A 25,791-nucleotide genomic window follows, 5' to 3' on the forward strand; every position below is an offset into this window, starting at 1 on the left:
AATATATTTAAATGGCTAAGCAAGAAAGCTAGCTAATGCCAACAAATATTAAAAAGTTATATTAACATTAAGAGTACTGGGAACCAAAATACTGAAAATATTATCTCGTTGGGGAAAAGAAGTCTCAATTCAGCAAATGGAAGCACATATAAAAAGGCCAACAATAATTAAATTTGGTCACAATTTGACTACAATATGGATCCTAAACACAGGACAAAGCAGCAAGATACCTTTTTGGAGGCAAAAGAAATCTGTTCAATTAAGAACCCACTGTATTTTTGAAGATTAAAATTTAGAGGTTCAGAGATGGCATAATATAATAGAAAAACACTAGAGTTAGAGGAGTCAAAAAGCCTGGGTCACCAACCCAGTTCCCGGACTTACTGGTTGTTGGACAAGCTCCATCATGCCGATACTGCATGGAAATTTCTGTTGGGAGGGAGGAGAAAGGAAATCAGCAAAGAAGTTGCCAGTGACTCAAATGTAGAAAAAGAAACAGGCCAGAAAAACAGGAAAACATTCACCTAAAAATCTAGCTGAGAAGGGTAAACAGAACTGTGGGAAGAGAAATTATAAGCAAGTGATTGGGATGTGAGGGGGCAGGAAGACTAAACATGATGGAATTTTCACAAGTCTTAATGGGACAGTATGGGAATGTGTGTGTGTGTACGTGGGTATGCAAAGAATGAGAAAGGCATAAGGGCTTACAAATGAATCTGCCTGTCAAGTGTCCAGAAATAAATGGATTTACTAATAACAGGAGGTGTAGTTAGTCAATATGATAAACTATTGTGCTTTATATAATTCATTAGATGAGAACGGTCTATTAGAAAGAGTTTAATACTGTGGTCAATTAGAAATTACCATTTAAGTATGAAATTTAGTTTTTATCTGACTGGAAATCCATTATGTACAAAAGTCATTAAACTACACTCAGTTTACTTTCTTGTACCTTTCATTTTTGATATGGTAATGAATGAATAAGCCATTATTCTTCCTCTTTTAACTACATTCAAATGAGGAAAACAAGCAAAGGATGACATGAAGCAATAAAACACAGCTAAAGGCAAGAGCTGCTCAGAAAATGGGAAATAAATTTCTATATGACATTCCAAAGGAAAAATAATTGATAAAACCAGCATTAAAACTGTGACTCAAAGGACCTGGCCTGCTAATCCTAGAAACAACTGGTATTCCCTTGTAGTTAACACTTGGCCAAATTTGTTTAAAGAAGGGAGATCTGGGAATTCTCTGGTTATTATTTAACTAAAAACATGACCTTTAGGAATCAAATGTACAACAGAGCAAGCCTTCCAAGCAACTATCACTCACACATATACCCATATATATACCTCAGAGGTAGAGTCTCATCATGGTCCCACTCTGAATAACTTAAAATAAGAAAGACAAAGCAAGGTAGAGAGCAAGCCAGCACTCACTTTCTGTCATTGTAATGTGAAAAGAATTTTACATTAGGTAGTGTTAAAAAATTCAATTCTGTAGACTAGTTTATGGACCTTTCCAGATGACACTCAAATATGAGACATGGTAGAAGAATTTGCCACCTTAACGCTTCATTAACAAATTCAACACAAGTAAGGTTCAATAGGGAGTGAGGCCTACTAAGAGATTGACAGGGCACATTACAGAGAAATAGTAGATCCTTGGAATGGTACTGAAAAATAATCAGATAGTCATAATAGCAGAAGGATTTTCTCAATGGGGTAAAAAACAGAGTATGGCTATTCTGACCTTTGATGTAGTATTTTTTTTGTAGAAAGCAGGCCAGCAAATACTCAAATCACGCAGGACCAATACAAAAATCAAGGGATTTTTCTAAGAAAGCAAATTCCATGGTATATCTTGGTCTTAACAGCATCCAATATCCTGTATGACTTTCATTTATGACCCAATATAATCAATATATAGAAAATCAGAACATGTGTCATTAAGATAAGTTTGAATTATGCTCAGTAACTGTATCCCTGGTATATGATACTATATCAGTAACTCTCTGCTTGTGAGTTTATTGGATTAATATTTGTATCTTTATGATTTTGGTATTTGTTTACAGAATTAGCCTATTCCTAGTTAAAACAGTTTTACCAGGGAAAGACTTCTCAGTTTCACTTCACAACTCAGAAGATGTGACATAAACAGGAATATATTTAACAAAACATTTTCATAGTTATACCTGCTCAAGTTAAACCATCATAACCTCCCTATTTGAACAGAAGCCAGAACAAATTTCTCTTTATCTATTCACATTTATAACTTATCTCTGTGAAATCTTTTAAGACTCTAAGACTAAGTACATAGGACCATAACAAAAAGATTGACCATCTAGAAAAAAGTTCCATCACTGAAATGGATTTCAAGTATCTTAACCTAGAAAGGTATAGCAGCATTGTATTAAAGAACTAGACACAAAGATTTTAAAAAACAGGGAACCACATACTTTAAAAGGCCATATGCCCAAAAAAATGAAGTTAACTCTAAATGATCAACTCCTAAACATTTAACAAATACCAGACTTTTCTCAGAGAAAATAACAAGATGTTGATTTCTGTAGGAAAAAGAATGTTAACCTTCACTTTAGCAAAATTTAAACTCTCATGAGGTTTACATAAATAGGGAAAAGGACAAATCCAGCATGTCAACTCTTCCAAATGCTACACTAGTTTTCAATGTTTCTAAAGACTGTGTGCCCACTTGTTAAGATCTCAGAAGAATATATGTAGTAAAACTTCAAAGGTTTAACATAAGCTATAAACCAAAACTTACAACCCTTAGTAGCCATTTAAAACAATACACTAATTTTTCATTCTGTACAAGTTACTGTAAAACAGGTCATTAATGAGGATTCATAATATAATTTTATTATAATACAAATCTTACAATCCAAACCCTTGACCACAAAGAGTTTACAGGTGTTTTTCTGGGTTTCTATTCTAATTGGATCTGGAGCTCCGAGCATACATATCTTGCTACATACACACTACCATATGTTGAACATGTCATGAGAGAATTTTTATTAGTGTTAAATTGATGTTCTAATGATTTTAAGAGAATGTGACTGCTTTAAGTAATCACAATTAAGTAATAATTGCTAAGTACTTATATTTTGCTAGGATACTTCTGCTTTATATCCTAGTTATGGTAAAACAGGAGAAATAACAACAATAGTAGCTGCCCTGCCGATTTCACAAGGTTGTTCCAAGGGACAAACTAGGTAACACTTATGGAGTTCTTTAGAGACTGTTAGGTGCTCTCAAAAAAAATGTCTTACCATTACCATGAGCAGATGGAAGCAAATTTTTTTTCTCCATTAATGAAATTCCCTTAATAGTAAGTTGTCAGAATTAAGTCCAGGATGCTTATTCTGGAAGAAAAACCACTAACCTGTTAATTTTGAATTCTTCAGCCTGACCATCAACTCTTCACAAACTCATCCTGCCCTATTTAATCAACATTACCTTAAAACTACCCCTCAAACACATTCTTATTTCTACTAGGTTTATCCCTCAAATATACCTTTACTTCCTTTTCTGATTATATTGTTGGTCTTTTTCTGCCTACTCCAAAGTACAATTCAAATTTCATCTTCTCCACGATCTTTTCCAACTTAACTGGCCAGAAATACTACATGAAAAGGTTTATAGACAAATAATTTCATCAGCAGCCTGGCTATAAACACTTGGAAGGCAAGTACAAAATCACATGGGATACTACCACATGATGTGTACTCAGTGATTACTAACAGTATTCATTTTTTTTAAACAGATGTTTAGCACTTACTATGTGCAAAGCATGGTGCCGGCAATGAGGAAACAGTGGTGAACATGACAAACATAGCTGCTAACCTCACAGAGCTAGGGTTACAGTTGACCCTCGAACAAAGGAGGTCTGAAACTATCAGTCCACTTAAAAGGCGGATTTATTTTTCAGTAAGTATAATAGAGAAATTTTTGGAGATTTGGTGCAATTTGAAAAAACTATTCTCTCTAGCTTACTTTGTTGCATAATACTTACAAGCATATAAAACATGAGTTAATTATGTTGTTGGTTAAGACTTCTGGTCAACAATAGGCTATTAATAGTTAAGTCCTGAGTGGTGCTCCTAACCCTATTGTTGTTCAAGGGTCAGCTATATAGTGCATGTTACAGTTTAACATCATAGCCTACTGGTTGTTAAAAAGGTCACCTTCATTGTTACTAAATTATCAACCTGTCATAAAAGCAAATTAATCTGTTTAAATGGGCATGATGAAAAACAATTCCTGATAACATAGTACACAGTATACATATTTTTCCTTCCTACTTATTTACATGAGAAAGTTTCCTGCATTTACAATTACTAATGAGTTCTCAATCTAAAATTAGTACAAAGGCAAACTGAACATTTTCATACCAGTAAGAGATACTCTGTTGCAAATTAAATTATTGGCTTAAATTTTCTCATTGATCCCACTACTTAAAATATGACTGACATTATTCTAGTGTGGTTTTAGAGCCTCATCAGCAAACATCCTTTAAATTTTATAATTAAGTGTCTTAGAATCAAGGAAAATGCATAGCTCCACCACTTAGAGCTATGAGAATTCTGTCAGCTTCTTCTTTCCTATAATGAGTAATAATATTTGATGTTTGTCAAGTGCTTAAGCCTGTTTAGCACATACTTTCAACAGTGGTTACCAGTTCTTAAACTTACAGTAAGAAGGTGTAATTCCTAAAATCCATGGCTTTTAGCCAGCTTCTTCCAGTTAAGAATAGATTTTTTTTTAGGACTACTACGTTCACCAATAAAAGAGTGCTGTGACTTAGTCATAAAACTTCTTTAAAATGTATAAAATTAAAGAACACATAATCTAAAATAGATTTAAGTAACTAATATTATTCCATAATTATAGCTTTAACAAGACATATACAATTTTCAGAGTGATTTTAAACACGTTTAAGAAAAAAATCCTTCAAGTCAAAATTTAAGTCTTTTATTTTCATAAATAATAATATTTATGGGAATTTCTTCTTAAATTTCTGTTTACCTAACAGTGATGCAAAAGGGAAACAAACTCCTATTTTTATGCCATACATGTACCACAAACATTGCCCTACTGAAGCAAATATTGTGTAAAGTATATGATAGCCCACATCTATAATGTCCCTAAATATGTATAATAGGTATGAAAATCTTTTCAGGGATGTAAATCAGTATTTAAGCCCCATTAATATGAGGCTGCATGTTTCAAATGGCATCCAAATGAAGTTTCTGAAATGCAGTAATTTTCAGCTTTGCTTCCATGTATAAGAAATCAGTGAGGCTCTCTTTTCACAAATGCAAATTTAAGCTTAATTTTTCAGTATATTATTCATCTGGTTACAGTGCCCTTTGTAAAAATGAATATGAACTTAATTTCTTCTGAGTAAATTTATCACAATTTACTTTTTGTGACTAAAAGTTAAGGCTAACTGCTTAAGCCCTTCTGGTCTCAAAGGAAACATATTATGTAAATAAAATACATATTCAAGTGTGCAATACATTTGAACCTTTTCAATTAACTTACTTATCACTGTAATTTATATTTTTGCCCCTTTAAACAGATGTTCTCAACCAAGGACGATCTGCAAATACACCCCAAATTTTTTTATAATCACAATTAGGTAGAGGGAGTCTTGGGGGCTACTGGCATGTAGCGGTTAGGGGTCGGATATCCTGACAAACATGCTATAATGCACAGGCCCATACTACACAAAAAAGATTTATCCCAACCAAAATGTCAACAGTGCTGCGATTGAGAGATCCTGCTCTAGAGCCACCCTTAATGTTACTAATGAAACAATCCTTCCATAGTTACCACTCATTTCTCAAGAACACTTGTCAAACAGGTCCACCACAGGCACTGAAGCTAGCTAACTATGAGAAATAGAAAGAAATCCTTAGCTGTGTGCTCTTGGGCAACTTATTTTATCTGTCTAAGCCCCAGTTTTATCACCTGTAAAATAAGGACATTAATAGCTCTTATTTCATAAAACTGTTGTAAGGATTAAACAATATAATAAATATAAAGCACTTAACAGACTCTGGCACAAAACAGATTATACTTACTATTTTTCACATTTGACCATTATACATGGTTTCTCCCTCAGAATGGTCTTTTTTATGTTTACTGAAACTAATATCTGAACAAGTATAAAAAACAATCCAAAAGTCTATTTATAAAATACACATGAACATTCTTCATTTGAACTGTATTTATTATTTTCCCATGATTTCCTACCTATCCTCTCTACCAACTAATAAAATGATCAAATCTATAATACCTTATATCATTTCTACAGAGATCTAAAGTCAGGAGAAGTGAGGTTTATAAACACTCATTTAAAACCATCTGCCACAAATTCAAGATGTAATGTAAAAGATGAATGTTGATATTTAGCTAATATCTAAACTGTTAAGTTTCTGTCTATAATTGTGCATCTTAAAATTTTTATAAATTGAAATATTCATAATGGAAAGTAAAGATGAAAAAAGCATCCCAATGATGTAACAACATACATAAATTCATTTGTACTATACTTTAAAAAATGACAAAAAACTGTTAAACACACTTGAAAACAAAAAGAAAATACATCATTTTAGATATTGCATGAATAAAATTAAGGTTCATAAATTTAAATCATTTATTACTGATTAAAAATATTCCAGATTGAGTAATTCAAGTAGATATGTGTGAGGAATTGGGAAAATGAAGACTAGTTGAAGTTTTGAGAAAGGAAACTCAAAAACAAATACCAATTCAAAAATAGTGCAGAAACTCTCACACCTTAAATGTGAATTCTGAGTTTGGTTTTTAAATTACTGTGCAACAGCAGCGAAAAAAAAAAAAAAGGAAATTAATTTTAGGTGTCTCGTAAGAAATTAAAGACCAATAAACTATATATTAACCTATATTTAGTAAGGTAACATTAGTGCCAAACACAATTGGCTAAGATCTAAGAACATAACACTTTTTTTTCCATTGAAATTGAGATAATTAAATGTCCCTGAGCAACTCAAAGTATTATCATAACAATAGTTTAAAATGAATTTACTTTTTGTGTAAAGGAAGGGTGGTGGTGGTGGGAATAAGGGAGAAAAAAAGATGGGCAAATCCCTACCTGAACCAACTGGAGATGAGCCAACACTAAGACTTTGTAAACTTCCATTCCTGAGCAATGTAGGAGATTTCTGAAGACTAGAGCTCGTTACACTTCCTGCAGCTGATGCTACAGATGATGTTGGTGAAGCAGAAGAAACTGAGAGATGAGAAACATTCTCTTGATTTTTGTTTCCTTTGGGTCTACCAGGCCCATGCTTACTTTGTTTATTTCCTTTTCTTTTCTTTTCCTTTACAGTTTCTTCTTCTAGGCCAGAAGTTTGAGCCCGCTTATATCCTGCTGTAGGAAGGCTGGAATTACTCAAATCTCCAGGTGAATTTTCAAAGCTTTTAGGCTGTGAAATAACCGCTGAGGTTGAAGGGAGACCAATTATGGAACTAAAACTATTTACCCCCCCTTCCTGGCTTCCAGACTCTCCTTTGTGTACATCTTTGGTTGATGATGACTGTTGGGAGTGAGTGTAACTGTCATTACGCAGATCTGAGTCTGTAAAGCTCAAGAAATCCTGGGGAGACTGTACTGAACTTCCCGAAGATGATTTTACACTGCCTGGAGTTCCTGAAAAACTGCCTGTAGTGGGGGAAAAAAAAAAAATGGGGTAGGAAAAGAAAAAATTGGATGCAAAAGTTCCCATGAGAAGTAGAAATGATACAATCATCAAAAAGAGATGGTGAAAAAAACTAACTAGAAAACTTAGGACATTACTGTGAAACAAAGCTAGATTTTAAAAAGGTTACTACTGTAATCAAGTTTATTTATAAAATCCTCTTTAAAAAATACTTGTCATTTTATAGGTATTAAACTAAATATTAACTCTTGAAATGCAAGCTATTATTTGAACAGTTACGAGGTTATAATATGTATTTTACTTAACCTACCTTTGACCATGGCAGCATTCTTTAATTCTCCCCCAAATACCTGTGTATGCTTGAGAAAGGCCTGAAGAACAGCAAAGTCTCAATAAGACTGACAAGACTACAACTGGACTTTGAAAGGCTGGAAGAACTTCCAGTTTTTCAATTTTTGAAGACATAATTTTAAATGTTCCTAACATTCAGTAAGAACTAAAAGATGTTGCTTAGTTTATAAATTCCATGTTTTAACTTCAAGATAACTTTGGTGAATTCAGTTAAATCCACCCCATCAAAACATGGATTTGAAAAAAATAATAATGATCACATGGACCCTAATATATATACCCTACATTTCTCCCAGTCCACTTCCCACAAAGCTGCATTAAAAAAACCAGCTACTAACACTCTGCTACTGCTTTTATAAAAGTAAAACCATAGGAGAAGCACCTCTAATGAATCTCTTCCACAACTGCTTTTTCTCTCCCCACTCTTTAAAGAACATCAGTAGCCCACCATGTCATTATGAGATATAAGAACTTCAAGGCGCTTAACTTGATAGAAAGACAACATGACTGGGATGAAACAACAGTTTGGCCCACCGCCCCACTTCACCAAGTCCTCTCCTTCACCCTTGCCAAGTGAGGTGACAAGTGTTTAGAACTTAGTTGTGACCACACATCTACTATGTTTCATAAAACTAAACTATACCATGTTTTAACTATTACATTTAAAAGCAAAAGCTCAAAAAAAAGTGTTTTATTGGAGTGGAACAGAAATTTCAAGCTAAGTGTTAAATTTTATTGCAGAGCACAGTCATAAGAAACCACACATAAGTCCATCTAAATATTTACAGAGGTATTTTTTCCTCACACAGAAGAAATAATTTATTTTTAACTAAAGCCTCAAGGTTTTGATTTTAAAATTTTAAGCTCTTCTTAAATGGCTTATTAAAAAAGAACATTAATAGTTCTAAAATTTAGCTCTTTCAAAAGATATGTTTTATTCACCTGTAAGAGCATTTTCAGGTTATGTCTATATAGAGAAACATAATATTAAGAGATCATTTACATTACATTAATCAATTCAGGATAACTGCAATTTGCTTAATTAACTACAAAGAAGTTCTTTATTATCCATTCTGATCTGTCACCATCTGTCTTTTTTCTACACATTTTTGTTTTTACAGCTGGTGTTAAAAGCTCAGTACAGTATAGCAAATAACATTTAGTATATGCAATACTTAAATGTGTATTTTCTAAAATTCACATACTACCTACAATGAAAACAATTTATCTTAAATACTGTACCTTTAAATTTCAATTTTTAAAACTTTGTAGACTATTACCTCAGATATGAAAACATAACACATTCTCTACCATGTCTTCACAGAGGTAGGAAAGACTCATCAATGTTGTGAAGTTTAAGAAAATGAGATCCTTTTCCTAAATTATGGATTAGTATTTCAAAGTTCTAAAACTCAAAAATGTATTTTCAACTATGAAAAAAAAGGTCTTAACTATAGGGAAGAGATGACTTAATTCTGTTACTGTCACATTCAAATGTGAATGAAGTTACATTAACAATTGTCTTGTTTTCAATTAATTAATTTTACTATTTATTTTCCAAAATGTCATAAAAATAACAATGTAAAGTAAATTTATTTATTTTTTTAATCTGGCATTTTATTTCTTAGTCGTCTAATTTTTGCTATGTAAGGCAAAAAAAAAATCTGGGACTTGAAAATCTTGAAGTCCAAAAGAACTATTAGTTTCAAATATATGAAATACTTTTTAATGAGAAGTCAGCAAACTAAGCAACCTCTCTTCATATTCAAATTATATCCTGGTATATTTTGGATACAATTTATTAGCAGCAAAGGCCTGAACAAATCTTAAAAACTGACAATTTTCCCCCTTCATTCACTACTAGGGGCAAAGGGGGGAGGATCAGGAAAAGACATCTATTGTAAACTTTACTAATATATTTATTGCCAACAGTTTTAACATTTATATTTCTCAAAATATTCATGGTCACATTAAAAATTACACAAAATAAAAAACCTAGAACATAGGGCTAAAACATTCTGAAGTTTAGCTCAGTTATTCTGCTTTCCACAAAACAGGGTTGCCATACAAAATACAGCCTGCCCAGTTCATTTTGAATTTGAAACAACAAATTTATTTTTCACTATGGTTAACTTAACAGTAGGTTTTCACTTGCTTAACTGAAATTCAAAATAAACTGGGCATACTGTTATAGCAGCCTTATCACAAAATATGTAGACTGAGCAAAATTATACTTTAACTTCAAGCCTTATAATAAATGCATTAATAATAAACTATTATTTACTGAGCAACTATTTAAATCCCCTAAATATTGCACAGTACTTGTTTACTCACTAAAATATATATACCTTAACTGTTTTAGTGTTTAATTAGGAATGGTGAATAAAAACAATTTGTGAAAAAGAATGACTGTAAAGAGCAAAAAGGAAAACTCCAGCTTTTTATTGTTTTTCTCCCCAAACTTAATCTTTATTCCACATCTATTTAAACATTAAAATTACAGTTCAACTTTGGAAACAGATGTCATAATATTAAAAGGAAGCAAAGGTCTCAGAAACATTTTAACAAAGAACACTAGTCATTGAAGTAATCTAACCACAGCAAGTAATCATAAAAAAAAACTCCAACGATCCATTAGATATAAATAAAAACTAAATTCTTTTACAAAACTTAATTACTATTAATCATTAGAACAAATACTTTAACTAAAACATCATAATTAATACCTTGCTGGAAAGGACTAGCTGCTGACACAGTGGTTCCTGGATTTCTTCCACCAGGCTTTCTTCCTCTTTGACCTGAGCTGTGAGCTGAAGATTTCTTCCCTTTGCCCTCTGACCCTCTTGCCTCTGAAACGTCTTTTCCACTAGTTGTGTGCGCAGAGACTTCCTGAAAATTGGCATTTGTAAATCGTGCTGCAGTATCTTCCAAGCGCTTCAATGATCCAGATATAGAGTTGCTGCTAGTGCTTGTGTAAGTCTAACATTGTGATTGAGAAAGGGAAGTGAAATGAAAAAGGACTGATTACATTTTGGAAAAAAAAAGATGGCACATTAATAGTTATTACACTTGCAAGATAAATATATGAAAGTTTCAGTTATAAGTAAGTCCACCTAAGAAAATCATTGTAAGAACAATTTAAAGTCTGTTACAAGCATTTTTTTAGTGTACGTAATTTACAGTATGGCTGTTTGAGCATCAAACTTCAGCAATGAGTAAAAGTACATATTAGTCTTAGTCACATTTATTCAGTGACACAAGGTAAGTAAAGGTACTTGTTTCCCAAGCAACATAATTTTCAACAAGAACATACTACTTTTCTAGTCATGAAATTAAAATTAGCTTTCAGTGTTTGGCACAAAGGCAACAATTAGAAGTAATGTGTTACAAATTCATGAGAGGATAACCCTGAGATTATAAGAACCTAGCATAGGTCAGAACAAGAATTTCTTAAATTCAAGTGAAGGCTGCTTTTCAAAACAGAAATATTAAAGGCTTTGAAACAGAAATAATTTCTTCCCATTATTAAGTTGAAGAAACAGTTATATTTTGCAGTTAAGACTTTCAAAAATTTGAAGTATTATTGTATCCTAAAATTGATTCTCAAACACATCCTAGATCTATATGTTAGAGAAAAATGGAAGAGACAAATATTTGTTTAAGCAGTTTATAGTGTTTAATAATCATTTTAATACAAAATGTGTGCAAATAACAGCAAATTAAATGACTACGAAAATGTGAAAATGTGTTATAACAGGTATACATTAATCAACATGCTTTGAAATGAATGTTTTTTTTTGTTTTTTTTTAGCGGGGGTGGGGAGTGGTTGTTAAATTCACTCAGCGCCTAGAATATATAAGAAGCTTTAAATTTCTGTTGAATAAGTATTTTTCTAATACATCTATCTGAATCTCTGATATAATACAAATGAAAAATACGAAACGACACAAATTGAAATTTCTCATTTAACTACCACTCAATACAATGCATTAGATAAATCTGAAAAATAAAGTGGTCAATAAATCACATTTCAAAATGGTCAGCATTTTTAGCAAAATTAATGTTCAAAAAGAGGAATACAGAAGGTTTCAAATGTTTTGAAACTAAATTATTCTTTAGTACTACTTTTCTGCTATTTGTCCCCTAATGTTGCCCCCACATCATCTCACTGCCAATAACAGATTTCCATTATCAAATATGAGACATTATCTCATAAAAACAAACTAACCACTATTCTAATAATCTATAATCCACAAATAAGAACAAGTTTACAAAGTTAAGTTTCAGGAGAAAACAAACTCCAATTTAACAAGTCAATCATATTTAAGCTGATTCAACTTCTTGGGTTACTTAGAAATATGAACCTTTCCCATGCTGAGCAGGTCACTCTGGAATCCACCCCACTTTTCAAATATTTTTCCATTAATTCAAGTTAGTTGATCCTGAGATTCTCCATCCCACTTACATATGACCCTACTGAAGTTTAAAAGTCATCTAAAGAAAATAGACTGATGCTGTTCTTCATTCATGTACTTTGTCCATGTATCAGATAAGGAAAGGAGATAGAACTGGGTGGAGTACTAAAAACAGAAATGTACTATTTGCTTTGACATACCAATCTAAATTAAGGTTGGCCAATTTTTTCATTCATTTAATAGAATATCCTTGTTTATCTCTGAAATATAAATATGTCCAGAAATCCAGTGAAAATGAGACCTTGGGTATAGTCAGAGTAGGGTGAGGCCCTCTGGAAAAAGCAAGGCAGGATATTCACAGTCAGAGCAATGTAAAAATGTAAAGAAGTCCCTATCAAAACTCTGTGTTAAGCATTATGCAAAGTCAAGGTCACACTAATTCTCTAGGGTAAATATACCAGACTAGGAATACAGTACACCTTCAGTGAGATCAGTTAAAGGGCAAAAGGCCAGGGGCAACTTGGCCTGGAATATCTGAGTGTTCCCCAAGGGTATCTCAGCATAACCCCTGACTTCACTATAAACAGCCCTAGCAAACAAACAACAACCCTGCCCACCTTGAGGGCAGGGCAGGTGGTACAAGTTCACACCCTAAGCCCTCAGTTCCCCCAAATCCTCAACTGCCTATAAATCCCCTAGACAATGTACCACCCTGGGCTCCCTTGTCTCCTCCTGGCATGAGCCAGGAGCAATTTCCTCTCACTTTATTTCTAAAAAAAAGCCTCTGCCCTGGCTCTCCTACCTTGGGTGTTTGCTAAGTTCATTCTTTGACTTTGCAAACAAGAACCCCAGCATCAAAAACATGACACTTGGAAGAAAAGTTATTACAAAGAAAGCAATAAATGAAAATTGAGAATATCTCAATGACAGTCTGACAGTCACACTAATCAAACTGTAACACTTTTTTTTAAAGTTTGACATTTTTTACATTTCAAAAGTTATCACAGATTTCTCAGTAAGGAAAAAAATTTTAACTGAATATTGCACTTAAAAAGAAATTATACATGACAAAAAGGTAAAAAAGGTCTACATAGGTTTTACTCAGAGATCTCTACCTTAATTCTACTTTTGTAAGTTAATTTAAGAATATTTCTCCCATAATATACTATTGAAATAATACAGTGTTGTGGAATTCCATTACAAACATATAATCAATTCAAAATCAAGACAGTAGAGAAAGGTCAAAGGAGAGGATAATAGTGAAGGACTGAAAGAAACACGGTAAGTGAGCCTAACACCACAAACCTGTTGTTCCTAAGTTTCACGCCCTAAATAACTTTCACAGTATGAGCATCTCTCTGCTCTGAGTGACTGTAATGCTTAATCAAAAATATTTTTCATTTAAACTGACCTATAAAAATGCAAAATACTTCAACTGGTACTCAATTGAATAAAATAGAGGTCTTTTTTTTCCCCCTTTCCACCAGAGCTAAACCCAGATACGTGGCCATACTGAAAGTCTAAAAAGAAGTACATGAATACTTTGGTCCATATTGTGACTTAAAGCAACTTAATCTTTTAAAATGTGTATGATTTTTGTTTTGTGTCTAACTATACTTATGAGTCCTCACACAAGATATAACATCAATATGCCTACTAAACAGCACTAATTAGGAATAAAAAACATTTCCTACTTCAAACAAAAATTTTAAATTAGACTCAGAATTAAACAATGACCCTATATTACAAAACCAAAAAAAGAGCATGTGGGTAAAATTGTAATATTTCCAGAATATCTTGCCTGGCTTAAGTACATCAGCATATCAATAGGCACTCAGAGGTGGAAAGAAGTATGGCTTTAGCGCATTTGCATCATTCCTCAGGGATGGAGAGAAGTTCATCTCTATATGAGTGGGTAATTACCTGGGCAAGGAGGGCTTATCTGTACCTGAGAGGTGAGGGGAGGGCTGGTTTTGCTTCTGCTGGAGCAGGAAAGAGAGAAGGTCTCCCAGACTGCAGTTTGTAAGCAATAAATGGATTTTAAATTTTATTTCTCCCTTTGACTGATTTTGGTTTTTAGAGGAATTTTGCCCTGGGATTTCCTGTTCCCAGACTTACCAAGCAGTTTGTTTGTTTTTAAAGTATTGTTACCTTACATTACTCTACAAAACTCTATAATCCACATTCAGGAGAAGGAGGCTGAGGGAAAAGAAACAACCAATTGCTGGGCCTTCCACCAACATGATGAAACACAAAAATGCTTGCTAAACTATTTTTTAAATTATGTACTATTCAACTGTACCTCAAAAACCTCAAGTTTATCACTAATCCAATTCTTAAGAATACAGCATAGAAACTGTCAAACATGAATAAAGCACAGAAAGAATGAAGACTTTTAGAGGGACTGAGGATTCAGTGAGCTGTGCAACTATGTTAAGTAGCCTAATTTACATGTTATTGGAGTACTGAAAGGAGAGGGGAAGGGCAAAAAGAAAAATACTTAACAGCAGAAAAATTGCAAAACTGGATTAAAACTAAACCTACAGATCAATTAACCACAACACAAGTAACATGAAGAAGAAAACTCCATGAAAGTACATCATAAATTGCTTATAACTAAAAATCAACAATAAAGAAAAAATGACAGAAGCAGTCAAGTAATTTAAAAAGAAAAAAAAAGGAATGCCTTATGTACTAAGAAACAAAGAAAAAGATGAGAACAGATTTCTCATGGAAACAATGCAAGCTGGAAAACAGAACAGCAAATCATTGATGTATTAAAGAAACAAACTAACCCAGAATTCTGTAACGAGCTAAAATATCTTTCAAAAGCAAAGCCAAAATAATTGCTTTTCAGATAACGATCAACACTACAATAAATACTAAGGGTTGTCTTTTAGACACAAGGAAAACAACAAAGGAAGCATGGATCCACATAAACCAATTAGGAGCACTTGAAACAGTAATTACATGGGTAAATATAAAAGACTTTTTAATTATTAAAGTCTCTTTGTAAGGTAATTGGTGATTTCGAACAAAACTAAAAACAACTGTAAGGTTCATAAAATATGCAAAAAATTTAAAACATGACAAAAATAGCACAAAAGCCAAAGGAACGGAAGTATATAGCTGCAAGGATCTCATATAATAAATGTAATGTTACAGTATCATTTGAAGGCAGACTCCCAGCAAGTTGAACATGTATATTATAAATCAAACAATCAAATAATACAGCAAAGAATTATTATTAATCAGTGAAAATGAAAATATAAGAAATTTTCAATGAAAAAGGAAAAAAGCATATAAGAACTGATGGGCAAAATAAAAGGATTAGCAAGGAACTGATTTAAAATACAACCATATCAATAATCACATTACATGTAAATTTTCTACATACCCCATTGCAGGCAGAGATTCAACAAGACTACATTCAACAGGAACAGAATGAATGAATATACCATCTTTTGAAAAGCACACAAAACATTAAACAAGATAATCTATGTTCTCTGTGATTTAAAAACTATATTCTCTTAAACTCAACACTGTATGCTGCCTACAAGAAACCCATTTTAAATATAAAGATATGAAGATATTAAAAGTATAAGAGAAATATCAGTGTAACACAAATCAAAAGAAAACTAAATTCATAATATTAATATGAGGCAAAGTAGATTTCAAAACAAGGAATATTACCACAATAAAGCAGCCTAGTCATTAGGAAAATAGAAAAATTTTAAATGCTTCTGCACTGAATAGACCTTCAAAATAAATGAAGCAAAAACTGACAGACTAGAGAAAATGGAGAAACTGCAAAATCCATAATTGGAGTTTTAAAAGGTTGATGTCCTCTTCTCAATAACTGACAGAATAGCCCCCCCAAAAAAGTAAAGATATAGAGAACAATATAAATCAATTCAACCTTTATGATACAGAAAAACTACATTCAACCGAATGTACAATCTTTTGAAAAGTACACAAAACATTAAACAAGATAATCTATGTTCTCTGTGATTTAAAACAAAATCACAAAAACTGTAAAAGGAATATAAATATATGATATACAATATATAACTATAAATATGACACAAATTGCAAATCAGTAAGATATGTATATAAATGTTGAATCACTGTTGTATACCTGAAATAAGGCAACTATACTTCGATTAAAAAATATATAAATATAAGATATGCAGAAAGTTCCCAAATATTTCAAAAGTAAGTAACACACTTTTAAGTAACCCATGGGTCAAAGAAAAAATCAGAAGGAAACCACAAGATATTTGTTTAAATGAAAAAGGAAATACAACATGAAAACATTTATAAGTAGTGCTTAGAACAAAGTTTGCAGCATTAAATACCCATATTAGCACTTCTGGAATCTGGTCTAGTATGTAAGAAACTTCTAAGTCTTCATTCTGTGCTAATAAGTGAAAGACTAATTAACAAATTGAAAAACTCAGTAACTCTTCTTCAATCCATCAGAGAAATGAGATCACAGGGCAAATCACTAACCCCAAAACTGGAAGTAGACAGATGGATACAGAGAATTACACCCCACCCAAGCAGAAATCTCCATGGGAACCAGTATCAGTGTAGGAAAACCTCAGACATAATTGACAAACTGTTGAAGGCTTAGTGTGGACAAGTCTGAGAAATAAACCTCCAAAAGGACTCAGTCAAAACAGGAGCTGTAAAACTTTTTGGAGTTTTACCTTCAGGAGCTCTACCAGGTCTTCATCGTGAATATCAGAAAAAATAGACTCAGGCTTCTAGAAGGGTAGAGTGAAAAGAACAATTCTGAAATATGCCAAGGTATTCTGCAAGGCCTGCCTTCAGTATATGCTATTTTACAGCAGTATAATTACATCAAAGCCTAATGTGCCTGGTAAAGGGAAATACCCAACTCCAACCCAGCAGCATCCTGGCCCACTAAAGTAATGTGGAGGATGGGGGTGAGAACCACTTGTAAGGTTCACAATCCAGGGGCACAGGCCAACCAAAAGAGTAAGAACTAATCATAGGACTACAGAATGCTCCCCCACCCAATGCCTTACCACAACGTTACTAAAGGCCTACTTACCACAGTTCCTTTTATCCAGTACATCCTACCTGCTTTCAAAGAAAAAAATTGTAAAAACATGTGAAGAGGCGAAAATTTGAAGAGAATGAACAAGCATCAGAAGCCAAGATAGATACAGCAAGACTATCAGAATTACCAGACCAGACATTTTTGAAGCTATAATTAATATATTAGGGGATATAATGTAAAAATTACACAACATGCAAGAACAGATGGATATTAACAAGCAGAAAGAGGAAATTCTAAGGAAGAATAAAAAAGGTATGTTTGAGATCAAAAACACTTTAACATAAATGAAGAATTCCTTTGATGAACCCACTAGTAAGTGTGTGTGGCTGAGTAAACAATCTCAGAGCTGGAGGTATGAAAGTAGAAATTTTCAATTCTGGGAAAAAAATGGAAGAATAAGAAGGCAAGGTTTCCACCCAACAACACTTCCTCCCAAAAACACATTGAACACGAAAATACAACAGATATAACTAAACCTGAAAACAACCAGAAGACTGCAGAACTGTCTACATACATCTGGGGAAGGGAACACCTCACAGAAAAGGGTAAAGTGGCAAAGTTGAGATCCACATGTACCCAAGCCCTCCCCCAATTCCAGTTCACAGGAGGGAGGAAGAGGAATGGAGTAGGTTGGGAGCAGGATTTCAGGATTGTCGAACACCTGGCCCTGGAGATCTGCTCCGGGAACAGGAGCCCACATTACATGGTGCTCTGGTGATTAGTGGGACTGGGCAACAAAAACAGGTGGAACACTTGAAAAGGCAGAAATTCCAGCGACTTGTGGAGAACAGGCATGCTCTACTGACCCCGAGACAAAAGCAAAGTGAGCAGTTTGAAAGACTTATGAGTAGCAGGAGGGGTGCCAGAGGGGCAAGGGTTACATGAAGCTCTCTGCTCAAGAGAAAGGGAGGTGGACATTAACTCCCCAGACTGCCCTCAGCCCAACAGGTTGGGAATACTCGGGAGCGTGAGACACCCCATCCCCCTCGCTGGCAACAAAGCGCTGAGGCTCCTCCACGTGGCATGCGGATAGTCCACTTAGCCTGGCAGTGGTGTCAGGCTTTGCTCTGGGTAGGCAGAGGAAAACCTCCCAGCTTTTTGGGCCCTCGTTCAGCCCAGTCAAGGAACTGTCTGCAGGAGCCAGCACTGGAAGCTCGTTTCTCACTGGGGGAGCCAATCCCACACAACAAAATTTGGCCTGGGCAGACACAAACAGCAGTCTGTATACCCCATAAACACTGCAGCCCTCACCGCTACTGCAGCCCAAGCAGAGGGAGGCCCTGTCCACAGCAACTGCAACAGAGACTGTGCTGTTAACACAGACACAGAGAAGCAAACAGCCCACCTGAAATCAGATCACTACAAGCCAGATAGAAAGGCGACCCACCCACCGCACGTTAACAGCTGGGGCTCCCTCACTGGGAAGTGAAGTGTCTTGTGCTTCTGAGCACTAGAGGGCAACACCTAAACAAAACTATTACTCCATAGGAAACACTGAAAAAATGAAGCATAGTAATTTGTTCCAAACAAAGCTGCAAGACAAAATACCAGTAAAAGGGCTGAATGAAACTGAAATCACAAATCTTTTTGATAAAGACTTCAAAGTACCAGTCATAAGTATGCTCATGGATCTACAGAAAAACACTCAAGATCTCAGAGAGAACCTCAACAAAATGATAGAAGACCTGCCTGCAAAAGACCTACACAGAGTTAAGAATACAGAATCTGAAATGAAACATACAATAGGGAGATTTAACAGTAGACACCCACAGGTTGAAAACTGTAAGTGACCTGGAAATTTGGGAGTAAAACAAAATAAAACAGAACAAAAATGAAGTCAAAAAATAGAAAAAAGGATCTCTAGGAATGAAAAAATAAGAGAGCTGGGTGATGAATCCAAACAAAACATTCACATTATGGGTGTACCAGAAGGAGAAGACGGAGACAAACGGATAGAAAGTCTTCTTCAGGAAATAATTGTTGCAAACTTCCTGAAGCTGGGAAAGGAAATAGACACTTAGGTCATGCAACCACAGAGAGCACCTAACAAAAGGAATCCCAGGAAGACAAAACCAAGACATAATAATTAAAATGGAACAGATCAAGCACAAGGAGTACTGAATGCATCCAGATAGAGAAAAGAGAGTATTTATAAAGGATATCCATCAGGCTGCCAGCAAACTTCTCAACAGAAACTCCACAGGCCAGAAGGGAGGGGGCATTATATTTTTAATGTAATGAAACAGAAGGACCGCCAACCAAGAATACTCTATCCCGTAAGATCATCTTTTACATTTGAGGTAGGGATTAAACAATTTTCGGATAAACAAAAGTTGAAGAAATTCACCACCACCAAGCCAGACCTACAGAATTTCTTAAAGAGACTGTGCTGGATGCAAGTGTTCCTAAGGCTAAACAGCTGTCACCAGAGAAAATAAACCCACAGTAAACACAGTAGACAAATTAAGAAGCTAAGAAGCAAGTATGAAATTACATCAACTGTTCACAAATCACTCAAGGGATACAAAAAGTGTAGAATATGACACCTAATAAATAAAATGTGGAGGAGGAAGAAGAAAGGGGAAAAGAAAATCTACCTCTAGATTGTGTTTGAAATAAAATAATCAACAATTTTAGATAGACTGTTGGATAGTAAGGAAGCTACCATAAAACTAAGGCCTACAAAAGATAACAGAGAAAAAAAAAGAAAGAAAAACTAATCAGAACACTAAAGAAATCCATCAAGTAATAAGAAAAGTATAAAAGGGAAAAAAGGAACAGAGAGGAGATATGAAAACAACCAGAAAACAATTAATAAAATGGCAATAAGTACATGTCTATCAATAACCACTTTAAATTAGCATGGTCTGAATGCATCAATCAAGACACTGATTGGCAGAATGGATTAAAAAACAAAACCCATCTATACACTGCCTACAAGAGATCCATTTCAGACCCAAAGATGGACACAGAATAAAAGTGAAAGGATGGAAAAGAGAGTTAATACAAATAACAGGGAGAAAAAAGTGGGAGTAGCAGTGCTACTATCAGACAAAATTGATTTCAAAACTAAGAAAGTAACAAGAGACAAAGAAGAACATTACATAATGATAAAAGAGTTGGTTGAACAATAGGATATAATCATTATAAATCTCCACATTATAGGAGCACCTAAATATGTAAAACAAATATTAACATAATTAAAGGAGAAAACAGACTGCAACACATTCATTTTAGGAGACTTTAACACACTACTCATAACAAAAGACCTACCATACAGAAAATAAGTAATAAGACAGAGGCACTAAACAACATGTAAGAACAGATGGCACTAACAGACATCTACAGAACATTCCATCCAAAAGCAGCAGGATACACATGCTTCTTAAGTGTATATGGAACGTTTTACAGAATAGATCACATACTAGGACACATAAAGAGCCTCAGTGAACTCAAAAACACTGAAATTGTATCAAGTAGCTTCTCAGAACACAATGACATGAAACTAGAAATAAATTACACAAAGAAAACAAAAAGCCTACAAACACGAAGAGGCCAAACAACTTGCTTCCAAATAATCATTGAATCAATGACCAAATTAAAGCAGAAATCAAGCAATACATGAAGACAAATGAAAACAAAAACTCAACAGCCCAAAACTTGTGGGATGAAGTGAAGACAGTTCTAAGAGGAAAGTATACAGCAATAGAGGCTTACCTCAAGAAACAAGAATAATCCCAAACACACAGTCTAAAACCACAATTAGAGAAACTACAAAAAAAGAACAAATGAAGCCCAAAGTCATTAGAAGGAAGAACATAATAAAGATCAGAGCACAGACAGGCACAGTTGCAGGGGGGCCATCAGGTGAGAAATTGGGGATCAACAGAGATGAGGCTTAGAACCTCACCCCCCCATTTTGAGAGAAATCTGCTGCATCCGTGGATGTTTTGTTGCCCTTGTCTAGCTCGGATTAATACTTAGTCTATAGGCACAGACCTGATCATCTACATTTGCCCTCTTACAGCACTAAATTATGTTTTCTACCTTTATCTTGCATCTACCTACCAGTTCAGCATTTAATTAAAAAATATAATAATAATAAGGGAGAAATAATAATAAGGGATTCACATATAAATCAAGTATATAAATCAAATGAATAATCATATCTGACTTGATTGTTTATAGTTTATGATGTGTGATCAAAACCAAAAGTTTCTGTGATATGACTGCCCTTGCACTGTTCAACATGTAAGAACTTATTCACTATGTAAGAACTTGTTCACCATGTAAGAACTTGTTCATTATGCTTCAGAAGATTGGAGACTGTTGAGAATTAGGCTTGGGGTTGATTAATGACTGTATATTGAGTCCCCTATACAGAATTTTCTTGTTGTTAACAACCATTTGATCAATAAATATGAGAGATGCCCTCTCAAATAAATAAATAAATAAATAAATAAATAAATAAATAAATAAATAAATAAATAAATAAGATCAGAGCACAAATAAATAAAACTGAGAGGCCTAAAACCATAGAAAGAATCAATGAAACCATGAGCTAGTTCTTTGAGGAAATAAACAAAACAGATAAACCTGCAGCTGACTGATCAAGAAAAAAAGAGTGTACACACATAAACAGAAATTAAAAAGGAATAATCACAATGGACACCACAGAAATATAATGAATTATTGGACAAAATTATGAAAAATTATACTCCAATGAATTGGACAACCTAGAAGAAATGTAAAGCTTCCTACAAAAATAGAACCTTCCAAGACTGACCTGGGAAAAAAACAAAAAATCTGAACAGACCAATTACCACAATGAAATTAATTGGTAATCAAAAAACTCACAAAAAAAAAACCTCCCATGTAAAAATGGCTTCACAGCCAAATTCTACCATACATTTAAAGAGCTAATATCCATCTTTCTTAAAGTCCTCAAAAAGTAGAAGAGGACGGAATACTTCCAAACTCATTCTATGAGGCATCATTCTAATACAACAAAACCAGACAAAGACACTGCCAAAAAATTACAGAAAAATCTTCCTTGTGAACACAGATACAAAAATCCTCACCAAAACTTTAGCAAACTGAATTCAAAAAATACATCAAAAAGATCATCCATCATGACCAAGTGGGATTTACCCCAGGGATGCAAGGATAATACAATATACAAAAATCTATCAATATCATCCACCATATTAACAAAAAGGATAAAAACCACATGATCATCTCAGTAGATGCAGAAAATCATTTGACAGAATTCCACATCCATTCAATGATAAAAACTCTTTACAAAATGGTTCTAGAGGGTATATACCTAACATAATAAAGGCCATAAACAACAATCCCACAGCCAATATCATACATAAATACTGAAAAATGGAAAGCTTTTCCTCTAAGATCAAGAACAGGACAAGGATGCCCACTCTCATCACATTTAGTCAACATAGTAAGTACTGGAGACTTCTAGCCACAGCAATCAGACAACAAAAAGAGATAAAAGGCATCCAAATTGGTAAGGAAGAAGTTAAACTGTCACTGTTTGCAGATGACATGATATTGTACATAAAAAACCCTAAAGAATCCACCAAAAAACTATTCGAACTAATAACTGAATACAAAATTAATACACAGAAATCTGATGAATTCCTATACACTAACAACGAATTAGCAGAAAGGGAAATCAGGAAAACAACTCCATGTACAATTGTATCCAAAGAATAAAATACCTGGGAATAAACCTAACCAAGGAGGTGAAAGACCTATATCCTGAAAACTACAAGACACCCATGACAAAAATTAAAGAAGACACCAATAAATAGAAATCTCTTCCATGGTCATGCATAGGAAGAATTAATATTGTCAAAATGGCCATCCTGCCCAAAGCAACTTACAGATTCAATATAATACTTATCAAAATGCCAACAGCATTCTTCAACAAACTAAAACAAATAGTTCTAAAATTCATAGAGAATCACAAAAGACACTGAATAGCCAAAGGAATCCTGAGAGAGCACAACAAAGCTGAGGGGATTAAGCTCCTTGACTTCCAGCTCTACTACAAAGCCACAGAAATCAAAACAATTTGGTCCTGGCACAAGACAGACCCACAGATCTATGGAACAGAATAGAGAGGCCAGTATAAATCCACTCATATATGGTCAATTAATATATGATGAAGGAGCAATGAATATACAATGGGAAAATGACAGCCTCTTCAACAATTGGTGTTGGCAAAACTGGACAGCTACATTAAGAGAATGAAACTGCATTATTATCTAACTTCATACACAAATGTAAACTCAAAATGGATCAAGGACCTGAATGTAAGTCATGAAAACATAAAACTCTCAGAAGAAAACATAAGCAAAAATCTCCAGAATTTAAGTATGAGCAACTTTTTCCTGGACCAATCTCCATAGGAAAGGGAAACAAAAAAAAAACGAACAAAAAAAGGCATTCTACAGTATGGGAGAATATATGCACAAATGATTTATTTCATGAGGGATTAACATCCAACACATATAGAGAACTCATATGTTTTAACGCCCAAAAAACAAATAACTTGATCAGAAATTCAGATAGCCAACAGGCACATGAAAAGATGCTCCACATCACTAATTACCAGGGAAATGCAAATTAAAACCACCATGAGATATCACCCCAAACAGTTAGGATGGCCACTATACAAAAGACAAAAAAAACAAATGCTGGCTAGGGTGCTGACAAATGGAAATCCTCCTGCACTGCTGGTAGGAATGTCAACTGTTGAAACCATCGTGGAAAGCAATACAGAGGCCCCTCAAAAAACTAAAAATAGAAGGGAGGAGCCAAGATGGTGGAGTGAGTAGAGCAGTGAAAATCTCCCAAAACCATATATATTTTTTAAAATACAAAAATACAACTATACCTAAAAGAGAGACCAGAAGACACATGACAACAGCCAGACTACATCTATAGCTGTAAGAACCCAGTGCCTCACGAAGGGGTTAAGATACAAGCCACGGCCCAGCGGGACCTGAGTGGCGCTCATCCCAGCTCCCGGCGGGAGGAGAGGAGTCGGAGTGGGGAGGGAGAGGGAGCTCAGGACTGCTAAATACACAGCCCTAGTCATCCGCACTGGGAGCATAGACACACAGTGCATGGTGTGGTAGATACTAGGGAAATGGAACAGTAAAACCTGAGAGCAGGTTGCCACAGGCGGTGCCCCTGGGTCAAAAGAAAAGTGAGTGCTTTCTGAAAGTCTTAAAGGGACAGAGGCCTCACAGTTGGATGGAAGCATCCCAGCACACTCAGCTCAGCAGCTGGGAATCCCAGGGAACTCTGGGCGCCCTAAACCCCTGGGCGGCAGCACAGTTCTGAGACCCCTCATGGTGATATACACCCTCCCTCCCATTCCCCCTCCAGCATGGCCCTGCCATAGTAGGGCAGCACCTGAGACCGGCCATGCCCACAGCAGCCATGCAGAGCTTCATCCACAGTGGGCAGGGCAAGAGTCAGAGACCCAGTCTGAGTGCAGCTGCCCAGCACAAGCTGCTAGGGGATGCCATTCTCCCAGGAGAACAAGGAGAGGAGCAAGCGGGGACTTTGTTCTCCCAGCTGACACACATGCCAACTGCCCACGACTGCTACATCTATCACCATGAAAAAGCGGAAGAATTTGATTCAGATCAGAATCACACAGACATTCTCCCCTGAGAGGGGAGATAGACTTAACCAATCTTCCTGAAAAAGAATTCAAAATAAAGGTCATAACCATGCTGATGGACTTGCAGAGAAATATGCAAGAGCTAAGGAGGGAGAATACAGAAATAAAACAATTTCTGGAAGGACTGAAAAGCAGAATGGACGAGATGCAAGATGCCATTAATGGAACTGAAATCAGAGAAAAGGAATGCAGACAACCTGACACAGAGAGAGATAAAAGGATCTCCAGGAATGAAAGAATATTAAGAGAACTGTGTGACCAATCCAAATGGAACAATATTCACATTATAGGGGTACCAGAAGAAGAAGAGAGAGAAAAAGGGATACAAAGTATCTTTGAAGAAATAATGGCTGAAAACATCCCCAAACTGAGGGAGGAAATAAACAATCAGACCACAGAAGTACACAGAACTCCCAACACAAGGGACCCAAGGAGGACAACATGAAGACACATAATAATTAAAATGGCAAAGATCAAGGACAAGGACAGAGT

The 25,791-nt window shown here is 34.8% G+C and overlaps 1 protein-coding gene across 8 annotated transcripts in view; it reads right to left on the bottom strand.

Annotated features, from left to right (window-relative positions):
- The window catches only part of MLLT10 (MLLT10 histone lysine methyltransferase DOT1L cofactor), a 295,452-nt gene that overhangs the window by 70,795 nt on the left and 198,866 nt on the right, over positions 1-25,791 (bottom strand). For 6 of the 8 annotated variants that reach the window (XM_073229105.1, XM_037006007.2, XM_073229110.1 and 3 more), the window contains 3 exons: positions 10,804-11,056; positions 7,159-7,728; positions 385-429 (listed from right to left, as the gene is read on the bottom strand). In XM_073229105.1, coding sequence (XP_073085206.1) covers positions 385-429; positions 7,159-7,728; positions 10,804-11,056 — 868 coding nt within the window. The remainder of the gene's footprint in view (positions 1-384; positions 430-7,158; positions 7,729-10,803; positions 11,057-25,791) is intronic. The other 2 variants (XM_073229111.1, XM_073229106.1) reach the window with 2 other exon arrangements.

The sequence above is a fragment of the Manis javanica genome, chromosome 2 (assembly GCF_040802235.1).
Source record: "Manis javanica isolate MJ-LG chromosome 2, MJ_LKY, whole genome shotgun sequence".
NCBI lineage: Eukaryota > Metazoa > Chordata > Mammalia > Pholidota > Manidae > Manis > Manis javanica.